General features: G+C 55.5%; 1 protein-coding gene across 2 annotated transcripts in view; it reads left to right on the forward strand.

Annotated features, from left to right (window-relative positions):
• BACH1 (BTB domain and CNC homolog 1) overlaps window positions 1-24,064 on the forward strand; it is a 40,091-nt gene extending 16,027 nt beyond the window's left edge. The window contains exons 2-5 of one of the 2 annotated variants that reach the window (XM_054577785.1): window positions 2,982-3,275; window positions 5,789-7,129; window positions 8,746-8,952; window positions 22,261-24,064. In XM_054577785.1, coding sequence (XP_054433760.1) covers window positions 3,042-3,275; window positions 5,789-7,129; window positions 8,746-8,952; window positions 22,261-22,710 — 2,232 coding nt within the window. In that variant the 5' untranslated portion in view covers window positions 2,982-3,041 and the 3' untranslated portion in view covers window positions 22,711-24,064. Of the gene's footprint in view, window positions 1-2,981; window positions 3,276-5,788; window positions 7,130-8,745; window positions 8,953-22,257 lie in introns of both variants that reach the window. The other variant, XM_054577780.1, reaches the window with a different exon arrangement.
• The last annotated feature ends 1,657 nt before the right edge of the window (window positions 24,065-25,721 follow it).

Below are 25,721 nucleotides of genomic sequence, written 5' to 3' on the forward strand. Positions count from 1 at the left end.
CTCCACGGTCGCTCGGGTGCCCGAGGTTTTGAAAATGGTTTTTTGTTTTTTTTAAGTTAAATGATCCATGAAGACACTAGCACGTAATGAAGTCACGGTATCATTTTTCATTTTCTTTATGATTTTGAAAGCAGAACCATCACGTGGCCACTGTATCAAAACACACTGTGTGGCTGAGCAGGAAGCTGGGCTTATTGACAAACAGAGGTTCAGGAAGCTTTAAGTCTCTATTGGTTCTTTATCGACATTACTGAGCAGATCGGCTATTTTCTGAGGTCAGCAAACCTTTATTTTGAACTTTAATGACAGCCTATATATTTCTGAGAATATAGAAAAAAATCACGTGTAACATAAGAATCTAAATATGGTGTTACTTAGCAGTTTCAGGTCTGGAAGTTCCCTTGGGGGTCTTAGACCTACTTTCTGGGTTCGAGGGGTGTTAGAAGGTGGCTCCGGGGCTGGGAGGGTGTGGGCCATGCTCACCCGGTTAGTCCTGACTCAGTCGCACTGCAGGGTGAAATGGACCGATGACCCCTTGGGTGGTTTTCAGAATTAGGAAAATTGGTTTTTGGAAGAGCGCCCACAGGTGCCCCAGTCCGGTGAGGCAGGGTCGCGGGCCCTAGGCGCCGGGGTCAGCGGCGGCGGCGCCTGTAGTTGCCAAGCCCTGCTCTCCAGGGTCACTTGTTCTGCAGGTGCGTTCCCAGCTCCCAGAGGCGTGAGCGGGACTCCCGTTCGCCCCCGTGGCCCTGGAAAGGCTGCTGCAGGCGGCTTTCGCGCGCCTGCCTCTGTGGCGTGTGCACTGGAGCAGCTGACTGTGCTCTGGGGGGGGGGCGGGGTGCAGATGGCCCAGGTTTTGGGTTTGTGCTAAAAATACCAAGTCTTTCACTCAGCAGCAGACACCTGCATTGGGCCAGGTGCTCTGCTAGTGGCTGAGGTCAGAGAACGAGCCGGCAAGGCTGGGGCGTTTAAGCGGAGGAGCCAGCAGCCGGAGCGGGAGCTGGGGGGCGGCGGCGCCGTGGGGGTGCCGTGGGGGCTGCTCTCTCCATGTTCAGGACAGTTTCTGCAGAGACAGACGCGTCTGTGCCCGGTGCCCGTGGAAGGCGCCGCAGAGCGGCTGCCGAGGCGGGAGAGGGCGGTAGGGAGGGGAGCGGGAGCCTGGGCAGGTGGCAGGAGGCTGTTTCCTGAGCGGGCGTCCCGGTTACACGGCGGCGGCTGAGAGCGAGGGCACGGAGGGCCGCAGGGCCGGGCTGAGACCCTGGGGTCGCGCCTGAGCCGGCAGTGACACCAGCCAGCAGCTGGGCCACCCTCTCCTGCCTGTGCTGTGCTCTGCAGAACAGCGAGATGCAAAAGCAAGGTTAGTGCAGCTTTAAGAGGTTGGAAAGACTGCGGAGGGTCCCCCGGGTGCAGGGACACAGTGGGGCAGGTTGGCAACGAGTCCTGCTGGGCTCAGAGGGGACGGGCTGAGGCCGACCCCGCGGGCAGGTCGTCTCCTGGGAGGGCAGCTCCTCCCTGCCACTCCCAGCACAGCTCCCTGTGGGGGTAACAGAAGCAGTGAGGCCACTGGCCAGAGGGACTTTACTGTTGCGTCTGGGCCACCCCAAAAGTCGCGTTAGTCCCCGGGCAGCGTGTTGAAGGGCCCTGGTCTTGCGGGGTGCACCAGGCGTTCACGGGCAGGTTGTGGTGCTTGATGCTGCGCGGAGTTTGAGCGCATCAGGAGGGAGTTTACCTTCATTGGCTGCGTCTGAGGAACGCACGTTTGAGCCACACCGAAGCGCACGCGCAGAAGGGAGTTTACGGATGCGGGGCCTGGGGTGTCTGTGGGGTGGAATTCCCCCGGGACATGGCCCGGTCCGTCTGGGCTTCACTGTCCCTGTTCCCCTTTCGCCTTTGTGGAGGAGAGTCAGTCTGAGAACAGTAGCAGTGACCCAGTCCTTGAGCATTCGGGGGCCCTCCTGTTTCAGGCGGTGAGTGAGGAGGAGGGAGGGGCCGTCACGGGAAGGGACCCCGGTCTCAGGGCCGCACGCCCTCAGGCCCGCCGCCGGCGCTGGCTCAGGAGGAAACCCAAGGCCTTCTCTCCTCTTCCGTTCAGCGTCCGTGGGCGTGGAAGCACGTGTCGCATGTAAGACTCGTTGCGCGTGTCTGAGATACACAGGTGCACGTGAAGAGATTGGGGCTATGCTTTCTTCGCAAGTAATGTGTGTGTGATCAAAGATGTTTGAAGACTGGCTACTCTGTTAGTTTATATTTTAAAAATACGATTTTTGGTAAATCTCTCCTGAGTTTTAATTTTCTGAGAAAACCAGGAGCCTCTCAGCATGGGATCGGTGTTTTTAGTGATGAAGGAGTTGTGCTTGTTGCCTGCGCTTGCAGTGAACAGTGAGACTTGCTACAGAAAAAGGTGCATAGTAACATCTGCTTGGCAGCTTCTAGTCGTCTTCTCAAAAGAAGGCACTTTCTTCTTAGCGTTGGAGGAACTTTACCTTCTGAAGAGCGGGCCCCTTGTTACAAAAGGCCAAACCCCCGACCAGCTGCCCGGCGCTGGGGGCGGGGCCTGGGCGTGGTGGGCACCGCCGGGCACCTGCCCCGCCGGTCAGCCCCAGCCCAGCACGACCCCTGGTGACCCACACGCCCACCCCTCTCCTGGCAGCAGGAGTGGGTGCCGCCTGGGCACTTCCCCCTGCCGGCCTGCTTGTTGGAGGGGCTTTCTCGGCTGCACCGCCTCGTCCACGTGCACCCTGTGGCCCTGGTTCCCACAGGCTGTTCTCTGCCCGAGGACCTTGTCCCTGAAACTAGTTAGAGGAGGAGCAGTGAGGCGCCACCGTGAGAGAAGGAGGTGGAAGAAGCGCCTCTGGGCTCCCTGGGGGCTTTCGGTTTTCTCTTTGCTTTTAGTGATGAGTATTTTATTGTACATTTGACACTGGCATTTTTCACAACACTTGTAACAAGACTTTATCTCAGTGAAGTCTCATGTGTCTCTGCAGGGTTGATGACAGTCAGAAGCATGCGTGCACGGGGCTTCCTGGCACCGCGTGTGGCGCAAGATGTCTCTGAGCGAGAGCGCGGCCTTCGCCTATGAGTCCTCGGCGCACAGCGCCAACGTCCTGCTCAGCCTCGATGACCAGCGGAGGAAGGACGTGCTCTGCGACGTCACCGTGCTCGTGGAGGGGCGGCCGTTCCGCGCCCACCGCTCCGTGCTGGCGGCCTGCAGCAGCTACTTCCACGCGAGGGTCGTGGGCCAGGCTGACGCCGCGCTCAGCATTTCCCTGCCGGCAGAGGTGAGGGTCCCCGCTGCAGGTCACCCCGATTGTACTCTAGTGTAATCTAATTCGACCCCTTATGGTTCACTAAGTTAAAAATAAAACCATCTTGTTTTGAGACTCAGGAACCGTTCCTAGGTTCTGCAACAGGACATTTCTTTAACTTGTTAAATAAAATGATTAATTGTGGATGTTAAAAATATTTATTGAGCAGATGAAGAACTTACGTTATTTCTGATAAAATGACCAAAGCTGGGCACAGCGAGTGGATTAGAGACACTGGGGGGGGCCACGCACACGCCGGTCTCTCCCTGGGGCCTCTTCCTGGGGTGGGAGGCGGTGCCCGGGCCTGGGGTTCCTCTTCGCAGACGCCCCTGGTAGGGGTTGGTGCTCCACGGTGTTCTCATTCTTTCCTTTCTTGTCCCTCGAGATTGGGCCTGTGCGTGCGTAGAAGGAAGACCGCTTTGGTGCCACGTTTTGAGAGCCTTGTTTTTGCACACCTCCGACCAGCCTGGTGTGCGGCTCTAAAAGCGGGCATCTTGGTTGACGTCCTGCCCCCTGGAAATCTGTGCTGGGCGGGGGTGGGGGCGGGCTGGCTCCCGACCCTGCGAACCAGCAGGATGGGTCAGGTTGGGCGCCAGGAGAGCCGAGGGCCCGCGGCAGGGGACGCTGACTAGAGCGCGTCCAGAGGGACCCGGGGAAGTGCCGGAGCCCCGTGCGCACCGGGCCTGTGTGGGCTGCGTGGCCGTGCCCGCCACGCGGGGAACCCCCGCCTCAGTTCTGTGGGCAAGGCAGTGCCAGGGCCCTGAGGGAGAAGGTGAGCTGTGGGGCAGCCGTGGATTTGGGGTGTAGCAGGGCGCCTCCTAGTGGGGATGTGCTGCTTATGGTCTGCAGCTCCAGCTCATGAGCCCTTTGGAGGGGGCGCGTGCGAGGCCCAGGTATGGGAGCAAGGCCCACAGGGGCGGGCGTGCGCACGCGCGCATTAATTTGTGCATTCTGATCTGAGTGCACATCCTGTGTGTTTTCAAATATTTGCAGTAGTGACAGACTGAAAATATTATTATATAAATCAACTGTCTTAAAAGCCGTTTTTGGTTATTTTAATGTATTTTTAAGAATGGTTAATTGAAGTTTTTATTGAGAAAGAAGAGAAAATTCACAAAAATGCAGAGGCATTTCTTGTACGCTGTGGCCAGTTTCCTCCAGTGATAACATTTTGCAAAATAACAGTATAGTGTCGCAACCAAGGCGGGCGTTGATACAGCCCATCATCGCCTTTTTCAGGTTCTGTGGTTCCACGTGCACTAAGCGGGGGGGGGGGGGGTGATGCCCACACAACCCCCTCCTGGGGAGGCCCGCGCCTCCAGCGCCGTGGGGATGCTGAGCTGTTCCCGGGCAGCCCCAAGTCTGTCCTCGTCTTACTGTTTCAAAAACGTTATGTGATTGTCGTCACATGGTATGTTACCTGTTGGGATTGGCCTTTTCCCCATGTACCTTAATTCCCTTGAGACTGGCCTGGGTTGCATGTGTCAATAGTCCCTTCTTACTGCCCAGCAGTGTGCCATGGGGGGAGCCGGTTTTTATTCAACTCTTCACTGGCTGAAGGAAATTCGGCTAATTCTAGTTTTTGGCATCACAGATAGAGTCGCTCTGGACACTACAGATCGTTTCTCAGGGCTACGAGGACCAGGGCGCAGTTGCCGGGACACGAGGCGGCGGTTTCTCGATCTGCGAGCAGCCTGTGGCCGGCGGCGCGGCCATGCCCGCCTCCACCCCCCCACCCCCCGCCCCGCCGCGCGGTGTCCCCCCCAGGGCCACTGCTGCCCCGAGCAGCTCGCTCTGTGCCGCTTAGACTGTTTCTAAGGGGGTCCCAAACGTCGTATCTTGGCCACTCACACAGCAACTCGGTGTCGTTAAGTTAATATTGTGTTTTTAACTCAGAACGAGCCTCTCTGGCCCTCGCTAGGTCCCATGTGTCCCTTGCTTTGCAGAGGCAGGTTCAGTGTAAATGGACAAGTTTCCGCGTAAAGGTGTTGTCACCTGGAGTCCCTGATCTTTGCCCAACAGTAGGAGGCAGGATTTTTAGGCTTCACTTTGTTCACTTTTTAAATCTGAATCTTTACAAATTTTATTAGAAACTTTTGGCAGGAGGTAAAGATAGGAGTTGCCATTCTCTGTGCTTTTGCCATGGATCGGGACTACTTAGAGTCCTTCTGACATAGTCCTTTTTATGTTTAAAATGTTCGCTTTTGCGGTTCACAGCCTGGGGTTGGGGGCGGGGCTGGCCACGCGCCCCCCCCCCCGCCTTGACTGTGTGAGAGAGGGCTGTGCTCCGGCTTCTCTCCGTGCGGGGGAGGCTGGCCCCGGGGAACCGGGGCGCCTGCTGCGGAGGAGCCTCCGTCTCCCCAGGGGAAGTGCCTGCCTCACCGTGGTCACAGCGAGCTCTCCGTCTCTGTCCCTGCTGCGTCCCTTGTGCTCCTCTGCCAGACAGCTTTAAGTGATGCCTTCCTTGTTACTTTGTGTCTTGACAGGTGACAGTTAAAGGATTTGAACCTTTAATTCAGTTTGCCTACACTGCTAAGCTCTTTCTAAGTAAGGACAATGTGGATGAAGTGTGCAAGTGTGTGGACTTTCTAGGTATTCACGATATCGAGGAATCCTGCTTCCAGTTTCTCAAACTGAAGTCTTTGGACTCCACTGCAGACCAGCAAGAATGCGCAGGGAAAAAGTGCTTCCCACCACACTGTCAGAAAACAGACCTTAACTTTTCACTTCTGGACCAGAGGGACTTAGAAATTGAGGAGGCGGAAGAATTTTGGGGGTATAAAGATGTTCCAACTCCTGCTCAGTGTAAGCTCCGTGGGTATCAAGGAGACACAAAAATATCGCCTCCTGTCCAAGACAGTGCCAGTCAGACGTGCGAGGCCATGTGCCTAGAAAAAGGCGCTGCTCTGGCTTTGCCATCTCTGTGCCCCAAATACAGAAAATTCCAAAAAGCGTTTGGAACTGACAGAGTCCGTACTGTGGAAACTGGGTTCAAAGACGTTCACACTTCTGTTCAGCCAAGCGAGGCATCTGAACACGAATGTCCGGGAGGGATCCAGGACTGCACGGCTTTGCCGGTGATTTTAAAATGTGAAGAAAGTAACACAGCGATGGAACATACAGACACCAAGAGAGAGACGGCTTCTCAGTGCCCCTCAGAAACACCGGGGGTGACTCCCCTCCCCCACAGCTCTTCCACTGACCCTCCAGGGCTCTATTCTCTGTCCCTCTTACACACCTACGACCAGTATGGTGACTTGAATTTTGCTGGAATGCAGAACACAGCAGTGTTAACAGAAAAGCCTTTGTCAGGCCCAGACGTTGGAGAAGAGAAAACGTTTGGGGAAAGCCAAGATTCACACCTGCGGTCGGACCCCAGCCCCAGGGCAGGGAGCAGCCTGGCGCGGAGCAGCGTGGAGCGGGAGGTGGCCGAGCACCTGGCCAAGGGCTTCTGGAGCGACGTTTGCAGCGTGGCCTCTCCGCGCCCGATGCAGCTCTCGCCTGCCCCTGTCGTGGCCAAAGATGGGCCAGAACAGGGCCAGCCCCAGAAGCGGTCTGAGTGTCCCTGGTTGGGGATCAGGATCAGCGAGAGCCCGGAGCCGGGCCAGAGGACCTTTGCAACGCTGAGCCCTGTCAGCTGCCCTTTCATGAGCACGCTGAGCTCCGAAGGCCGGTCGAGCAGCGCGGACGGTGGAGCCGAGGACTACGCCTCGGAGCCCCAGCAGGAGCCGTGCCCCTACGCTTGTGTCATCACCCTGGGAGACGACTCGGAGACGGACACCGAAGGCGACAGCGAGCCCTGCTCCGCCAGAGAGCAGGACTGCGAGGTGAGGGGCGCGCGGGGCGGGGCGCGCGGGGCGGGCGGGGCGGGCGGGGCGCGCGGGGCGGGGCGCGCGGGGCGGGGCGCGGGGCGGGGCGTGCGGGCGCCGGGGCGGGGCGCGCGGGGCGGCGGGGCGGGGCGCGCGGGGCGGGGCGCGGGGCGCGGGGGGCGGGGCGCGGGGGCGGGGCGCGCGGGGCGGGGCGGGGCGGGGCCGCCGTCTCCTCGGGATTGGCGCGCGGGCCCCAGGTGCGGCCCTGGAGCGGGACGCGGCGGCAGGCCCACCTGTCACGTGGGTGTCACGCGGGTGTGTCACGGTGACTGGCGGGGGTCACGCCTCGGCTGTTTAGCTGTTTGTGTCGCAGGCCGTGTCCCAGGGGGAAAGACTGACGGTTCTGAGGCCGCTGCAGGGCACCTCCCGGCGGGAGGCTCCTTGCTGAGAGGTGGCCGCGGCCGCGAGGTCTTTCCATTAGTTTCTCCCAGCACTTACGGCGTTATCGTCCCTTAGCCCTTTCGGCTGTCAATTCAGTGACTGTCTTAGTGATTTAGCAAGTGCCACGTGTACGGAGCTGGTGCGGCGCTCGTCACAGCAAGCGCGGTCTGCGCACTTAGCGTGCAGCGTGTGCGTGGGACGGCCGCCTCCTGTGAAACACCCCCGTGTTCCCGCAGCGACGCGGACTCGCGCGTTCCCGGTAACGTCCCTGCGGTTTGCCGTGCGGGACGCCGCCGGCTTGGCCGAGGGCGGCAGGTGGTGTCCAGCGGCGGCCGCGGACGGGGGCGATGCCGTGGGGGGCTGCGTGCGGGCGGCCCGGGGCCTGAGTCCCGTGTGCGGGGCTGTGGAAAGAAGACGGAAAACGAGGCATTTAAGAAATTTAAAAACCTCTTGTTTCATTTATGTAACAAACTAAGTAGGTTGCCAGAGAAACTGACCAATGTGTTGCTTGTATTTTCGGTCATTAATACAATTAAACTGTCCCACAATTTTGTCATTTTTTAAAAAATTAGCTTTTCCAAATTCATGTATGTTGAAAATGAATTTAAAATATCTGCAGGATTTTTCTAATTATTTCTACATTAGTAAGTGTAATGTGTAGCTTTTAAAATGAGTTAAGTGAAATTACCACTTCCTGGCAGAAAAATAAATTTTTTGAAATGCCTTAGAAATACTAGCATAATTATACTAGTATTGAATAAGGGCCACCCAGTAATATAAATCAAAGAATAAAATAGATTTGGGAGAAAGCTTGGGTATAAACACATTAAAAACACTTTAGAAAAAGGCATAAAGATATCTGTGGAGTATTAATATGCCCTAGTAGAATAAATTGTTTTTTCATTTTAAATGTAAATTCTGTTTTTTCATTTTGTGTTATTGTTTGATTTGCTTATGAAATACCTGTTCTCAATTTATTTGTCTTCTGAACCATCTCTAAAAGAGACTAGAAATATCAAATAAGTTATCAATCTTTATTATAAGGGATTGTGTACAAATTGGGAATAGAGACCAGTTTTTTTTTTTAAGTCTAAATGAAGGTTTCTGGAAAACAAAGACATGTCTTTCTCTTCCGAGGTTCAAGTGTAATTATAAAATATAGCAGCACGACTAATGTTTATTTCACATTCCAGGTAAAACTGCCATTTAACGCACAACGGATAATTTCCCTGTCTCGAAATGACTTCCAGTCCTTGTTGAAAATGCACAAGCTGACGCCGGAGCAGCTGGACTGCATCCACGACATTCGCAGGAGAAGCAAGAACAGGATCGCGGCGCAGCGCTGCCGCAAGAGGAAGCTGGACTGCATCCAGAACCTGGAGTCGGAGATCGAGAAGCTGGTGAGTGCGCAGGACGCGCGCCCCGGCCGCGCCGTGCCTTCCTCTCTTTCTGTTTCAGTTTCTGAGTCAGATTATAGTGTTCATTTATACATTAATTTTAAAATCTGCCAATTACCATTGTAAGGAAATAAATTATATGACATTTTCAGAAAACATAAGAGATAAAAAAAGAGGATGTTCATAGGCTACTTTACTTACATAAGTATTTTACATCTTATAGCATAATATACTCTAATGTGTAAGTCGAGAACTATTTCTGGGTGCTTTTTTAATGATTTACAAATTAAGGATAATTTTACTGTGATTACCTAATTCTTAGTGGTTGAGTAAAGACTAAAGAAATTATAAAGCGCTTCAGTTTCTTTGTGCTGTGTTTGGTATCTACAAAACTTAATGGTTTAGAGGTTAGTTTAAATAAACTGTAGACTTGAATAACTTGTTTTGGTTGATACCAAAACAAACCAACTTGGATCTTTTATCTAAGGGAAGAAATTCACATGCTGACATGAAAGGAAAATTTTAGGATCTCATGAGACCCTGAGTGTGAAGAATGTTTACTTTATTGAACATTAGTTTCTATTCCAGCATCAAATTTAAATTAACAGAAAAATGGCTTAGCTTGCGCCCATTTCTCTGCCCCTGTGCAGCTGGTGGGGGCCGCGTGGTAGAAGGGGCGCTGTGGGCTGCGGCACCGGAGCCGCCGTGCGGCTAGGACGGCGGCAGGCGGGCTGGGTGGAGTATTGTAGCAGATCTTCCAGCCGAACATTCTAGCTGTGAGTAACAATTACACAAGGTTGAAAAAAAGAGCCTTTATAGACCTTCCAAAAAGTGGGAAGAAATTATGTATTTTGTATATACTTTAATTGTGTGAAAAGAAGACATGTAACTATATTAAAAGGTGAAGCATAGCTGTACAAAGAGGAAACAGAAAGCAGATATTTTACAAGTGAAGGCACGAGAGAGATTAAAAAAACCTCTGAGTTTGCCGAGTGATCAAAGAAGAAAAGGTGCAAGTTCAGGCATACCTACCCAGCGTTTGGGGTTGTGCTCAGTCTGTTCCTGAAGCTCCAGGCTCTTCCACGGGGCCCTGCTCTCAGTGAGACACGTACTGCCTTTCGGCAGAGCGTAGCGCTTTACCTCTTGCAGCTGTTCTGTCCTGAAGTACAGAGGTGCTTTCCAGGAGCTACTTTGAAATCCTAAAATCACACCATTGCAAGTTTACACCTGCGTCTTGTCGTTGCGTCTTCCTCAGCAGGCGAGAGCTGCAGGCAGAACTTACCCAGTTCTCTTCCTCTCCTGGAGACAAACAAAAACGAAAACGAAACAGGCCTTCTGGTCGGTCCAGTCTGTTTCATCAGTAACTCGATTTATACGTGGGCACTAAGCGGACAGTGCGGGGAGTAGCGAGTACCTTTTGGGACTGTCCCATGTTCTGGCTCAGGGGTCTTGTGTGTGTTTTTTGATTGAAGTCAGGCGTTGGCTTGCTGGACACTGGATGTCCCTATTAAGTTTCAAGTTTCTAGGGTGGAGGGACCTCACTGCCTTCTCTGGACTCTCTGCCGCTCCCCCTTCGTTCTAGCCCAGGGTGGCGTTCCGCCTCTGATGCCCGCCACTAGCTCTTTGTCACTGCGGGCAGGCCAGGAGCCCAGGCTCTCGTCTGTGAGGCGGGCGCATGCTGGCTCTCCCCCTGTGACCGGGGCTCCCGAGGCTGGGTGAGGCAGCACCGCCGGGGCGCGCTGGGAGGGGCCGGAGCAGAGCGCGCTCTCCGGGGGCAGCACCTGTGTGGCCTTCTCGTTCCTGTGCTGCCATGTGTTTGCTTTCAGTTTCCTCTCCCTTAATTTCTTATTTCTTAATAGCTCTGCCTAAACTGTACATTTAGAGTTTGGACCGCACCTTATATTGCCCTCTCTGTACAGTAAGGTTCCTTTCAAATGGTCAGTGGAGTAACTGCCGGCTAATTTGCAATATAAAGACCTACCTATTGGGTTCCCAGAAGTTTTTATAATAAATATCAGACTGGTCAGTACCCTGTTTACCTGTTTTATTGATATGGACTCTTTGCTACCAGAAACAGAAACCATCTGAGTGGATGGATAGATGGTGGGTGGATGGTGGATGGTGGGTGGATAATGGATGGATGGTGGGTGGATGGTGGATGGATGGTGGATGGATGGATGGTTGGATGGTGGATGGATGGATGGTAGGTGGATGGTGGGTGGTGGATGGATGGTGGATGGATGGTGGATGGATGGATGGTGGATGGATGGTGGATGGATGGATGGTTGGATGGATGGATGGATGGATGGATGGATGGTTGGATGGTGGATGGATGGATGGTGGGTGGATGGTGGATGGATGGTGGATGGATGGATGGTTGGATGGTGGATGGATGGATGGTGGGTGGATGATGGATGGATGGTGGATGGATGGTGGATGGATGGATGGTTGGATGGTGGATGGTTGGATGGTGGATGGATGGTTGGATGGATGGTTGGATGGTGGATGGATGGATGGTGGATGGATGGATGGATGGTGGATGGATGGTGGATGGATGGTGGATGGATGGATGGTTGGATGATGGATGGATGGATGGATGGATGGTTGGATGGTGGATGGATGGATGGTGGGTGGATGGTGGATGGATGGTGGATGGATGGATGGTTGGATGATGGATGGATGGATGGATGGATGGTTGGATGGTGGATGGATGGATGGTTGGATGGTGGATGGTTGGATGGTGGATGGATGGTTGGATGGATGGTGGATGGATGGTTGGATGGATGGTTGGATGGTGGATGGATGGTGGATGGATGGATGGTTGGATGGTGGATGGATGGTGGATGGATGGATGGTTGGATGGTGGATGGATGGATGGTAGGTGGATGGTGGGTGGTGGATGGATGGTGGATGGATGGTGGATGGATGGATGGTGGATGGATGGTGGATGGATGGATGGTTGGATGATGGATGGATGGATGGATAGATGGTTGGATGGTGGATGGATGGATGGTGGGTGGATGGTGGATGGATGGTGGATGGATGGATGGTTGGATGGTGGATGGATGGATGGTAGGTGGATGGATGGATGGTGGATGGATGGTGGATGGATGGATGGTTGGATGGTGGGTGGATGGTGGGTGGATGGTTGGATGGTGGGTGGATGGATGGTTGGATGGTGGATGGATGGTGGATGGATGGTTGGATGGTGGGTGGATGGTGGGTGGATGGTTGGATGGTGGGTGGATGGATGGTGGATGGATGGATGGTTGGATGGTGGATGGATGGATGGTTGGATGGTGGATGGATGGTGGATGGATGGATGGTTGGATGGTGGGTGGGTAGTGGATGGTGGATGGATGGATGGATGGATGGATGGTTGGATGGTGGGTGGATGGATGGTGGATGGATGGTTGGATGGTGGGTGGATGGTGGGTGGATGGTTGGATGGTGGATGGATGGTTGGATGGATGGTTGGATGGTGGATGGATGGATGGTGGATGGATGGATGGTTGGATGGTGGATGGATGGATGGTTGGATGGTGGATGGATGGTGGATGGATGGATGGTTGGATGGTGGGTGGGTAGTGGATGGTGGATGGATGGATGGATGGATGGATGGTTGGATGGTGGGTGGATGGATGGTGGATGGATGGTGGATGGATGGATGGTTGGATGGTGGATGGATGGTGGATGGATGGTGGATGGATGGATGGTTGGATGATGGATGGATGGATGGATAGATGGTTGGATGGTGGATGGATGGTGGATGGATGGTGGATGGATGGTGGATGGATGGTGGATGGATGGATGGTTGGATGGTGGATGGATGGTGGATGGATGGTGGATGGATGGTGGATGGATGGTGGATGGATGGATGGATGGTGGGTGGATGGTGGGTGGATGGTTGGATGGTGGATGGATGGTTGGATGGATGGTTGGATGGTGGATGGATGGATGGTGGATGGATGGATGGTTGGATGGTGGATGGATGGATGGTTGGATGGTGGATGGATGGTGGATGGATGGATGGTTGGATGGTGGGTGGGTAGTGGATGGTGGATGGATGGATGGATGGATGGATGGTTGGATGGTGGGTGGATGGATGGTGGATGGATGGTTGGATGGTGGGTGGATGGTGGGTGGATGGTTGGATGGTGGATGGATGGTTGGATGGATGGTTGGATGGTGGATGGATGGATGGTGGATGGATGGATGGTTGGATGGTGGATGGATGGATGGTTGGATGGTGGATGGATGGTGGATGGATGGATGGTTGGATGGTGGGTGGGTAGTGGATGGTGGATGGATGGATGGATGGATGGATGGTTGGATGGTGGGTGGATGGATGGTGGATGGATGGTGGATGGATGGATGGTTGGATGGTGGATGGATGGTGGATGGATGGTGGATGGATGGATGGTTGGATGGTGGATGGATGGTGGATGGATGGTGGATGGATGGTGGATGGATGGTGGATGGATGGATGGTTGGATGATGGATGGATGGATGGATAGATGGTTGGATGGTGGATGGATGGATGGTGGGTGGATGGTGGATGGATGGTGGATGGATGGATGGTTGGATGATGGATGGATGGATGGATAGATGGTTGGATGGTGGATGGATGGATGGTAGGTGGATGGATGGATGGTGGATGGATGGTGGATGGATGGATGGTTGGATGGTGGATGGTTGGATGGTGTATGGATGGTTGGATGGATGGTTGGATGGTGGATGGATGGATGGTGGATGGATGGATGGATGGTGGATGGATGGTGGATGGATGGTGGATGGATGGATGGTTGGATGATGGATGGATGGATGGATAGATGGTTGGATGGTGGATGGATGGATGGTGGGTGGATGGTGGATGGATGGTGGATGGATGGATGGTTGGATGATGGATGGATGGATGGATGGATGGTTGGATGGTGGATGGATGGATGGTTGGATGGTGGATGGATGGATGGTTGGATGGTGGATGGTTGGATGGTGGATGGATGGTTGGATGGATGGTTGGATGGTGGATGGATGGATGGTGGATGGATGGATGGTTGGATGGTGGATGGATGGATGGTTGGATGGTGGATGGATGGTGGATGGATGGATGGTTGGATGGTGGGTGGGTAGTGGATGGTGGATGGATGGATGGATGGATGGATGGTTGGATGGTGGGTGGATGGATGGTGGATGGATGGTGGATGGATGGTGGATGGATGGATGGTTGGATGGTGGATGGATGGTGGATGGATGGTGGATGGATGGTTGGATGGTGGGTGGATGGTGGATGGATGGTGGATGGATGGTGGATGGATGGTTGGATGGTGGGTGGATGGATGGTTGGATGGTGGGTGGATGGTGGGTGGGTAGTGGATGGTGGATGGATGGATGGATGGATGGATGGTTGGATGGTGGGTGGATGGATGGTGGATGGATGGTGGATGGATGGTGGATGGATGGTGGATGGATGGATGGTTGGATGGTGGATGGATGGATGGTTGGATGGTGGATGGTTGGTGGATGGATGGATGGATGGATGGTGGATGGATGGTGGATGAATGGATGGATGGATGGTGGTTGGATGGTTGGATGGTGGATGGATGGATGGTGGATGGATGGTGGATGGATGGATGGTTGGATGGTGGATGGATGGATGGTTGGATGGTGGATGGTTGGATGGTTGGATGGTGGATGGATGGATGGTGGATGGATGGTGGGTGGATGGTGGGTGGATGGTTGGATGGTGGGTGGATGGTGGATGGATGGTTGGATGGTGGGTGGATGGTGGGTGGATGGTTGGATGGTGGGTGAATGGTGGGTGGATGGTTGGATGGTGGGTGGATGGTGGATGGATGGTTGGATGGTGGGTGGATGGTGGGTGGATGGTTGGATGGTGGATGGTTGGATGGATGGATGGTTGGATGGTGGATGGATGGTGGGTGGATGGTTGGATGGTGGGTGGATGGATGGTTGGATGGTGGGTGGATGGTTGGATGGTGGGTGGATGGATGGTTGGATGGTGGATGGATGGTTGGATGGTGGGTGGATGGATGGTTGGATGGTGGATGGATGGTGGATGGATGGTTGGATGGTGGATGGATGGTGGATGGATGGTTGGATGGTGGGTGGATGGTGGGTGGATGGTTGGATGGTGGGTGGATGGATGGTTGGATGGTGGGTGGATGGTGGGTGGATGGTTGGATGGTGGGTGGATGGATGGTTGGATGGTGGATGGATGGTTGGATGGTGGGTGGATGGTGGGTGGATGGTTGGATGGTGGGTGGATGGATGGTTGGATGGTGGGTGGATGGTGGGTGGATGGTTGGATGGTGGGTGGATGGATGGTTGGATGGTGGATGGATGGTTGGATGGTGGGTGGATGGTGGGTGGATGGTTGGATGGTGGGTGGATGGATGGTTGGATGGTGGGTGGATGGTGGGTGGATGGTTGGATGGTGGGTGGATGGATGGTTGGATGGTGGGTGGATGGTGGATGGATGGTTGGATGGTGGGTGGATGGTTGGATGGTGGGTGGATGGATGGTTGGATGGTGGATGGATGGTGGATGGATGGTTGGATGGTGGGTGGATGGTGGATGGATGGTGGATGGATGGTTGGATGGTGGATGGATGGTGGATGGATGGTTGGATGGTGGGTGGATGGTGGGTGGATGGTTGGATGGTGGGTGGATGGATGGTTGGATGGTGGATGGATGGTTGGATGGTGGGTGGATGGATGGTTGGATGGTGGGTGGATGGTTGGATGGTGGGTGGATGGTGGATGGATGGTTGGATGGTGGGTGGATGGTGGATGGATGGTTGGATGGTGGGTGGATGGATGGTTGGATGGTGGGTGGATGGTTGGATGGTGGGTGGATGGTGGATGGTTGGATGGATGGTTGGATGGTGGGTGGATGGTGGATGGTTGGATGGATGGATGGTTGGATGGTGGGTGGATGGTGGGTGGATGGTTGGATGGTGGGTGGATGGATGGTTGGATGGTGGGTGGATGGTTGGATGGTGGGTGGATGGTGGATGGATGGTTGGATGGTGGGTGGATGGATGGTTGGATGGTGGGTGGATGGTTGGATGGTGGGTGGATGGTGGATGGATGGTTGGATGGTGGGTGGATGGTGGATGGATGGTTGGATGGTGGATGGTTGGATGGATGGATGGTTGGATGGTGGGTGGATGGATGGTTGGATGGTGGGTGGATGGTTGGATGGTGGGTGGATGGTGGATGGATGGTTGGATGGTGGATGGATGGTGGATGGATGGTGGATGGATGGTTGGATGGTGGATGGATGGTGGGTGGATGGTAGGTGGATGGTTAGATGGTGGGTGGATGGTGGATGGATGGTTGGATGGTGGATGGTTGGATGGATGGATGGTTGGATGGTGGATGGATGGATGGTTGGATGGATGGATGGTTGGATGGTGGATGGATGGTGGATGGATGGTTGGATGGTGGATGGTTGGATGGATGGATGGTTGGATGGTGGGTGGATGGTTGGATGGTGGGTGGATGGTGGATGGATGGTTGGATGGTGGTTGGATGGTGGGTGGATGGTGGATGGATGGTGGATGGATGGTTGGATGGTGGATGGATGGTGGATGGATGGTTGGATGGTGGATGGATGGTGGGTGGATGGTAGGTGGATGGTTAGATGGTGGGTGGATGGTGGATGGATGGTTGGATGGTGGATGGTTGGATGGATGGATGGTTGGATGGTGGATGGATGGATGGTTGGATGGATGGATGGTTGGATGGTGGATGGATGGTGGATGGATGGTTGGATGGTGGATGGTTGGATGGATGGATGGTTGGATGGTGGGTGGATGGTTGGATGGTGGGTGGATGGTGGATGGATGGTTGGATGGTGGGTGGATGGTGGGTGGATGGTGGATGGATGGTTGGATGGTGGATGGTTGGATGGATGGATGGTTGGATGGTGGGTGGATGGTTGGATGGTGGGTGGATGGTGGATGGATGGTTGGATGGTGGGTGGATGGTGGGTGGATGGTTGGATGGTGGGTGGATGGTGGATGGATGGTTGGATGGTGGATGGTTGGATGGATGGATGGTTGGATGGTGGGTGGATGGTTGGATGGTGGGTGGATGGTGGATGGATGGTTGGATGGTGGATGGTTGGATGGATGGATGGTTGGATGGTGGATGGATGGTGGATGGATGGTTGGATGGTGGATGGTTGGATGGATGGATGGTTGGATGGTGGGTGGATGGTTGGATGGTGGGTGGATGGTGGATGGATGGTTGGATGGTGGGTGGATGGTGGGTGGATGGTTGGATGGTGGGTGGATGGTGGATGGATGGTTGGATGGTGGATGGTTGGATGGATGGATGGTTGGATGGTGGATGGATGGATGGTTGGATGGATGGATGGACAATGGATGAGTGGATGGATGGATGGTTGGATGGTGGGTGGATGGTGGGTGGATGGTTGGATGGTGGATGGATGGTGGATGGATGGTTGGATGGTGGATGGTTGGATGGATGGATGGTTGGATGGTGGATGGATGGTGGATGGATGGTTGGATGGTGGGTGGATGGTGGATGGATGGTTGGATGGTGGGTGGATGGTGGGTGGATGGATGGTTGGATGGTGGATGGATGGATGGTCGGATGGTGGGTGGATGGTGGGTGGATGGTTGGATGGTGGGTGGATGGATGGTGGATGGTGGGTGGATGGTGGGTGGATGGTTGGATGGTGGGTGGGTGGTGGATGGGTGGATGGATGGATGGTGGGTGGATGGTGGATGGTGGATGGTGGGTGGGTGAGTGGTTTTTCTGTGAGGACGGCAGTGCGCATTATTCAGAAGCCAGAGTGGAGCTGGGCCTCAGAATTAGCACCACCCAGGAAAGTGGGCGACTGCCAGGAAACCAGCGCATCTCCTTCCGAACTCATCGCTGCCCCCGCGCACCCTGCACAGCCTGCGACGGCTGCGGGGGCTGCATGTGGCAGGAGTGGCTGTGGCCCAGCTCCCGAAACCCACCCCCCCAGGGACTGCTCCGGAGCTCAGCCAGGCAGCCCGTGTGGCCGGGCCCAGCGCCTGTGCACCGTGTTCCAGACGCGAATGGCAGAGGGCGCGTGGTTGGCCTCTTTGGCTCGCGTGTTCTCGTCGAGGGCCAGCAGCAGACCCGCGGCGGTCCTGACACGGCCCCTGCCCCGGCAGGCAGCGCACAGAGCCTGACGGTCTGTCCCCGCGACGTGCTCTGCTGTGCCCCCTCCGTCTCTGCCTCTTCCACAGCAGCTCCGGAGGAGACAGCAGGACCGTTTTTTAAATGCAGGGTGACTTGCCTTGTTTCGCTTTCCTGAGCTCTGCGCCCAGGCCCGGGGATGTGCACGCGCGAACGCCACCCCCGAGTGAGGAGCGCAGTGCAGGTGTCCGGTCTGCTGCAGGCGCCTCCCGCAGCCGGAGCCAAGCAGGCCGCGTGCCGTCTAAGGAAGCTGGAGGGTCAGAAGCTGGTGCCTGAGATGCCACATGGAGACCTTCCTCAGACCCTGGTGACTGGTGGCGCCGTGGGTCTTGTCCTCTGTGAAGAAGGAACCAAAAGCAGCTCCGGCCGCAGCCCTGCCCAGGCGCGGAGGCTGCGGGGACAGGGGCTAATTCTTTCTTAGTTGAGAGTCGCTCTTCGGTCGTGTGGATGGTCCACAAGCCGTGTTCCCCCGTCTCCCGAGGCCACGTGGGGGCTCAGTGAAGCTATTTAAGGGAAGCTCCATGTTCCATAAACAGCCTTTGCTATGTAGCCAGCGGCGGATGAGACTGACATGAATAAGCTCCTGCCTGCGCTGCCCTGTCTCAGCGGGTGGCTCTGGCCGTCAGCGGGGGCTGTGGACTTGCTGCTGTTGGTCCTCGGAGCGCAGACTGGACCCATCCGCACACAGCGGGCAAAAAGGGGTTTTGTCACAATAAGAATGATTTTAAATTCTTCCAAGTGGGTCAGGAGGATAATTATATACAAAGGACTCATGTTTCACAGTCTTACTGTGCTGAGAAAGTCAAAGGGAGATGTTAGTTCAAATTCAGTAAATTAATGAATTGTATTTTTCAGTAAGTAGTTCTGTCAGTAGAACCTTTGAAAAAAGGAAACGTGTACTTATTCGGTGGAGAAACTGATGGTAATGACTTTTAACACGTGTTTTGAATTTGATAGTATGTTAGAGGTTAGGCATTAGTTCAGCGTTGCCTTTACTGTGAGACTGAACATGCAAACCAAGGGCCACGAACAAAATTCAGGAGCCATTCAACTTCTGGAAGGTGTCGGCTTACAAAGCTCTTGTCTTTGTAAGATTCTTTGCAAGGTCCACGTTTATTTTTTTCTGGAAGATTAGTTCAGAAGTGAGAAAATACGTGTCTCTAATACCATTTAAGCCTCAAAAAAAGGAGATCTGAAATGAAGGGAGCCTTGCTTTTTAAGGAAAAGAATCAAATCACCAAAGTGCATTTCTCTCAGAAGCGATCCAGTGTTGACGGACACCAGCTCCGGAGCGGTCGGCACCGGGCCGCCCCGAGGCCCTTGCGGCCCGTGCCCACGGCGGTGCTGCCGGGACGGGCGTCTCACCCGTCCTGAGCGCTTGGCATTGTGTGGGGGAGGTTGCGTCCCTCTGCTAAGGGGACTGTTTTGGCCGCCGTCAGCCGGCCGCCCTGCCCACAGGAGCTCTGCCGACCCCCGTGTCTGGGGCTCCCATCAGGGTGCCGAGAAGGGCCCCGGGGACGCGCACTTTGCAGGAGTTCAGGTTCGTCTTCATTGTGCACGGTACGTCTGGGTGACCTACTGCACTAGCACCTGCAGGTCAGACGGAGGCTTTAGCTTTGGAGCCAGGCGGCTGGGCGTTCTGCCTGGCCACTTGGCCAGCGCGTGGCCGGGGACACGGTTGTTCCTCCAGCGCACACACTCCCTCCTCGGGAATGTGGGGTCAGAGCGGCGCCTGCCTTGGGGCCTGCGCAAGGACCGGGGCCTGCGGGACGGACGCCGTGCCTGTGCAGCACCTGTTCAGGCCTCAGTAAGCGCGAGAAGTTGGTGGTTCTCTCTTCTTCCTCTGGACACCTGCTGCGCCCTGCGTACGAGCATTAAATGTTGCCCTGGGCCCGGCTGGTGCGGCTCAGTGGACCGGGCACCGGCCAGCAAACCAAAGGGGGGCCCGTTGGAGTCCCAGTTAGGGCGCAGGCCAGGTCCCCAGCAGGGGGCGCGTGAGAGGCGGCCACGCACAGATGCTTCTCTCCCTTCCTTTCTCCCTCTCTTCCCCTCTCTCTAAAAGTAAATAAATGAAATCTTTAAAAAAATGTTGCACTGGGTACCAGGAAATTAAAGATGGATGTAATTACAGTCCTTGTCCGTAAAATGCTTGTACAGCAGTTTCCTAGGGAGCCTGGTTCATGTGTTTTGATTTTTTTCTTAAGATTCATCTTTTCCCCTCACATTCTAAAAATGGGAAGCTTTCAGAAGAGTTAGGTGAATAGCAGCGTGAGCAGCCGTGCGTGGATTCAGCAGTTGTGGGCATTTTCGCCACATGTGCGTTGTCTTCCTCTCGGTGGGTCCGTCTCCCTGGGCAGCGTGTGTCTCCGCCCCAGGACCCTGCCTGTTGCCCCGGCCGAGGCCGCCGTTGCCCCGTCTCGCTCTCGCTCTCTCCCTCCTCTGCCTCTGCCGCCTGCCTCTTCTGTTCTGAATCATCCGAAACCACGTTAGGACGTTTCACGCCCCCACCCCCGCGCCCCCCCCGCCCCGCTCGCCGGTCCCCCTCACACATCTCGCCCTGAGCCTCGTCGCGCCTGAGCACCGTGGGGACCTCCGCTGTTGGGCGAGGCCCTGTTCACACTGCCTTGCTTCTGCCCCGATGCATTTCACACGTTTGCCCTTTCTGGTTGTTCAGACTCGGATCCATCGTCCGGTTATGTTTGCTAGTTGCTGAGTCTAGGACAAGCTCTTCCTTTTTTCATGACAATAATTTTCTGAAAAGTCGAGGCCATATTTCTCATAAAATATCCCACTTTACTATTTGCTGATTTCTTCCCCTGGTTTTATGTAACGCACCCTCCATCTTTTGTATTTCCTGGCACAGCTTCGAGCAGTTACACTGAGATCAGACATTCGCTGGTGGGTGCTTTGTCGCCCGTCGCTGTGGCGGGGACACAGTGCCAGGTCACCCACCTGGGAATGGCCAGATTCTCTTGGAAAGTATCTTGGCTGCCTCTGTGGTTGTTCGGTGACGCGTGCAGTTGCTTAGGTGCTTCATGAGCAGCTTGTTCTTTGGTGACCGTGCGTTCTTGGCGATGGCCCGTGTGGCAGGGGTTGCAGAGCAGCGTGTTTCTGCCCTGCCCTTCCACGTGCACGCTGCCCTCTGAACGGGGACCGCCTTCCTCCGCACCGCCTGCGCACCCTCCCGCCCCTTCCCTGTCGCCGCAGACGCGTGGGTTCATTCCTTTCTAATTTAATTTCTTAGAGTCCATAGTGGGCCCTGACCTTTTTTATGTTGACATTTTTTCAGGCTTGACCAGGGAGAGCCCCCTCAAGCCAGCTCCTGTGCCCTTTCGACGCGACCCCACTAGCGGTCTGTGCCGACCGCAGCGGCTTGTCGCGGGCTCAGCTGGAACTCTCTTGTCCCAGTGTTCAGAACCCCCCCTTTCTCTAAGACACCCTGGTTTCTTTCGGCAGATGTTAGACTTGAGAAAGCGTGCTTGGTGCTGGGGTGGTGTGGACAGAATTGGGTAGGGGGGGTGAGAGAGAGAAATTGTTACGGAACGAACCCAGCCAGTAGGGGAGACCCTTCTGTTCACCGCCTACCAGGCAAATCTCCAAAGATGGGAATTTGGTGGAAAAGAAATGAATCTTTAATTTAACGGCAACGTTTCTGCCTGAAATACCTGGGTACCAAACATACGGGGAAAGGAAAAGTCCGAGTATGAGATCAAAAGTAGAATCTCTTTAGAAATGACAGTGGGCTAGGTTTAATTTTCCTACGTTGCCCATTATTTAATATTTTAGTGTGTTTTATTTAGATATGTCGAGATGCTTGGCCGCGGGCTGCTTGCTCCGTCCCTGCCAGAGGAGGGGGTGCGCGTCCGTGTTACTCCTCTGCACCCCGAAAGCCCTGAGCCCCAGCATGCGCCCGGGCCTAGGAGCTTTGGATGAGGGAGTAGGGCCCTGAGGTATTTATTTCTCAATTGAATTGAATGGGAAAATTCCTTGTTTAATGCGATGCCACCGTAGACAGGAATGCTTGAGCGCCTTGGAAGTGCTGATTGTGCAGTAACCACGCGCCGTGTTCTCTCTCCCGCGCCCGCAGCAGAGCGAGAAGGAGAGCCTCCTGGCGGAGAGGGACCGCATCCGGTCGACGCTGGGCGAGACGAGGCGGAACCTGACGGGCCTCTGCCAGCAGGTCTGCAAGGAGGCGGCGCTGAGCCAGGAGCAGATACAGATCCTCGCCAAGTACTCGGCCTCGGATTGCCCGCTCTCCTTCTTGGTTTCTGGGAAAGAGAAAGGCCCGTCCGATGGTGCGCTCGTGTTCCCACCGAGCCTGGGTTTGCCCGAGGGTCCGGCTGTGCTGCCCGCCGGGGAGGGGAGCGCCTGCGGCCCCAGCGGGAAGGGCGGCGGGTCAGGCTGTGCCCAGGGCCCGGAGGCCGGGCCGCCTCCCGGGGTGGCCCCCGAGCCCTCTGGGCTGGGGGGACAGTGTCGGCCAGGGGCAGGCCTCTCAGATGTCTGTCAGCAGGTGGCAGACAGATGCACTGCCGACCAGTGAGCTCGCTCACACTCGCGGCCTTCGCACCATCGAGTCCCCTCCTGAGTTCTCATGTTTGTCTTGAAGCCTGATACAGGCGCCTGTCAGCAGCGTTTCCTCCCTGGAGCGCGCGGGCCAGGGGACCCCCCGGGCCCTCAGCCCTGGCTGGCTCTCGGCCATCAGTGCCGCAGGAGGCGCCTGCGCCCGGGATCCTGAAACACCCCACGTGGACGCGTAGTGGTGACTATTAGTGAGTGACAACTCTCCGCCTTATTCAGAACAAATATGCGAATGAAGGCTGTCCGTCAAACAGCAGCGCGACGCCTGGCCTCCGCAGCGCATCGACCCCAGAGCGGCCGGGCCCCCCGCAGACGCCGAGAGGCCTGCCCCGAAGGAGGCGTCCGCCCGTGGGACGCTCGTGGGGAGCTGCCTGCCCGAGGCCCGGAGCTTTGCCCTTCGGCTTCACTTCCGTCCAGAGAGTGGGCGGCCTGCGTGCGCCCCTGAGCTGCCCTGGGACCGCGGGAGACGGGGGCGGGCGGGTGGCCTGCGCAGAGGCCGCTGCTCCTCGTCGGTGGCGACGGTAGAGGCTCCGGGTCACTGTCGTCCTCCTGCTTTCTCTCTTCAGTCTCTCCCACATCTGGGCCCGTCAGGGTCTTTGTGTCTGGACACCCTGTCCCTTTGCAGGAGGAAACAGGCCCCGGGTTCGGGGCCTGGGTGCTGGCAGGGCTGCTGTGGCCCCCTCCCCGGCGCAGCCGCCGCGCCTGAGCGCCAGGCATCAGGGCAGCCCGCCTGTGCTGCCAGCAGGGCTGTCCCGTGTCCCCCGTGCGTGAAGTCCTGTGACTCGCTTGTGGGAAGCGCCATCGGTAAAACGCCCCGGGACAGCCGTGCAGTGTGGGCGGTGACCCTCAGCCTTGCTTCGTCCTGGGCTCGGTTTGGGAGCCCGCGGGGACCTCGCTCTCTTCCCCGGTCTGGTGCCTCCAGGCGCACAGAGTGTTTCGACCGGGCATGCGATGGTCATCCTTTGTGTGACCCAGTCCTGCTCTAAAGTCCCGCTCCCATCATCTGGGTGCCCGCCCCCCCCGCAACACCTTTTGCTGTGGCGCAGGCAGCCTGGCGCCACAGACTCGTCTGAGAGTCGGATGAAAGCCTAGACTGTCGGCTTCCTACGATTAAAAAAATTGCACACGGCCTCGTGCACAGAAGCGTTCGCAGAGCCCGTTTTAAGGGCACAAGGGGGTGACGGACGGTGCCTCGGTCAGAGGCCCTCCCCGGCAGCGGCGGGCCCGGCGCAGCGCCAGGTCCCCTGGGGGGACCGCCCTGCGTGAGTCGCGTCCTTCGCCCGGTGTCGCCCCTGGGGTCGGGGTGGGGGTGGGGGGACAGCCGTGGCAGGTCCCCGGTGGTCTGTGTGCTCTCTCGCTGGCTTAGCTGTCAGGAGGGACAAGCAGGCTGGCTGACGTCCTCGAGGCTTCGCCAGGGGCACTCAGGGGTGCGCGGGGGAGCCACGCTGCGTGGCGGTGCCCCGGCGCGCATGCGTCCCCACGCACCTGTTTCTTTGACACTTGTAATTTTAAGTTTTAACTTCAAAATATAAAATAATATAAAAACGTTTCTGGTTTACAGGATGTAAAATCTGATACAAGCCAACGGCGCCCTCCGTTCCTACCTCAGCGGGCAGCGTGCTGGCGCGCGGGCGCCCGCGGCCCCTGCAGGGAGCCGCTTTGAGAGCTTCCTTTCTGCTTTATGATAGGACCTGGTTGTCTCCATGATTTTTAAGGCATTTGGTTTAAATTTATCTCTGCATACACACAGTTCAGCACGAAGGGTTGATTTCCGCCCCAGCCTGCCTCTCGGCCGAGTGGACTGTGTCTGAGATGCAGCGCCGCCCCAGTGGCCGGTGCGCAAGACGAGTCAGCACTACCTCACCCCCCGCGGTCTTCGCGTTGTCCCGGAGGGGCAGACGCTGCGAAGGTTCTCTCTTGTCTTTGGCTGTCAGGTGGGAAAATGTTAGGTCTATCGCATAGCATTACACATTTATGCCTATTTTAACCTCTAAAGAAGATTTTTCCTAAAAATTTAAGTTGATTCTTCTTTTTGAGGGTGTAGAAGACAAATGACAGGATTGTGTGCACAGTGTGCGTCTCCCCTTCATGCAGAATCCTGGGCGGCGCGTTCGGTGTGTGTGCTGTGTCTGCACGTGGCCGTTGGCCCGTGTGTGGCCTTCCCAACGCTTCCTGAGTTTTAGAAAAGCTGTTGTGTCTGACTCGGCAAAGCGACATCACCTCACACGTGTGTGTTCTTTCTGTTCGCCCATAGCAAGTGATCTGCTCTTAATCGTTACAGTCACAGCAAAGGCAATACAAGCCTTGGGCCTCGACTGGCTACGCCTGTGCCAGGGGCAGGCGGACGCTCCCCTGGCTTTGAACAAGGAGCTCAGTCGTCTGCTGGTGGATGCTCAGCCACGTCGACAAGTTGGGGAACAAAATCAAAGAAATGGCAATGTTATAATGAAGTCTCAGGTGAACTTTTTTCCAGTTTAAAACATCTATTTTGAATTTGTAAATATTTTAAGTGTTTTATTAGGCATGTAATAAACTATTCTTTGAAACCTATCAGGTAAATGAAAATTTAAAGCTGTCATGGCGTACTTATTGTAAATAAACATCTACTGATTTTTTTGTATCTTTCTTAATATAATTTTCTAACAATGCAATAAAACCACTAAATTTATATGTCCATATTGTATTAAGATCCTGTTTCATTAAAAGTAAACTTTCATAGTATTTAATGTATATTTTCTCGCTAACGTGCTTATCCAAATGCAGCCAAACGGTAACTGTCGGACGTTGGCCACAGATGAGCAGCCGCAGAGGCCCGCACATCTGCTGCGCACGGGGCGGGGCTGCGCGCTAGGTCCGCTCGCGGCGCGGGGTTGGCCGCCTCCCTCCATCGCTAGTAACTGGCGACTGGCATCTGGGGACTCGCTCCTTAGCCTCCTCTCAAGCCTGAAAAGCAGTGTCCCCAGCCTCGGGGGC

This window comes from Pteronotus mesoamericanus, unplaced genomic scaffold (genome assembly GCF_021234165.1).
Source record: "Pteronotus mesoamericanus isolate MK-2021 breed Mesoamerican mustached bat unplaced genomic scaffold, CSHL_Meso_final contig_116, whole genome shotgun sequence".
Lineage (NCBI taxonomy): Eukaryota > Metazoa > Chordata > Mammalia > Chiroptera > Mormoopidae > Pteronotus > Pteronotus mesoamericanus.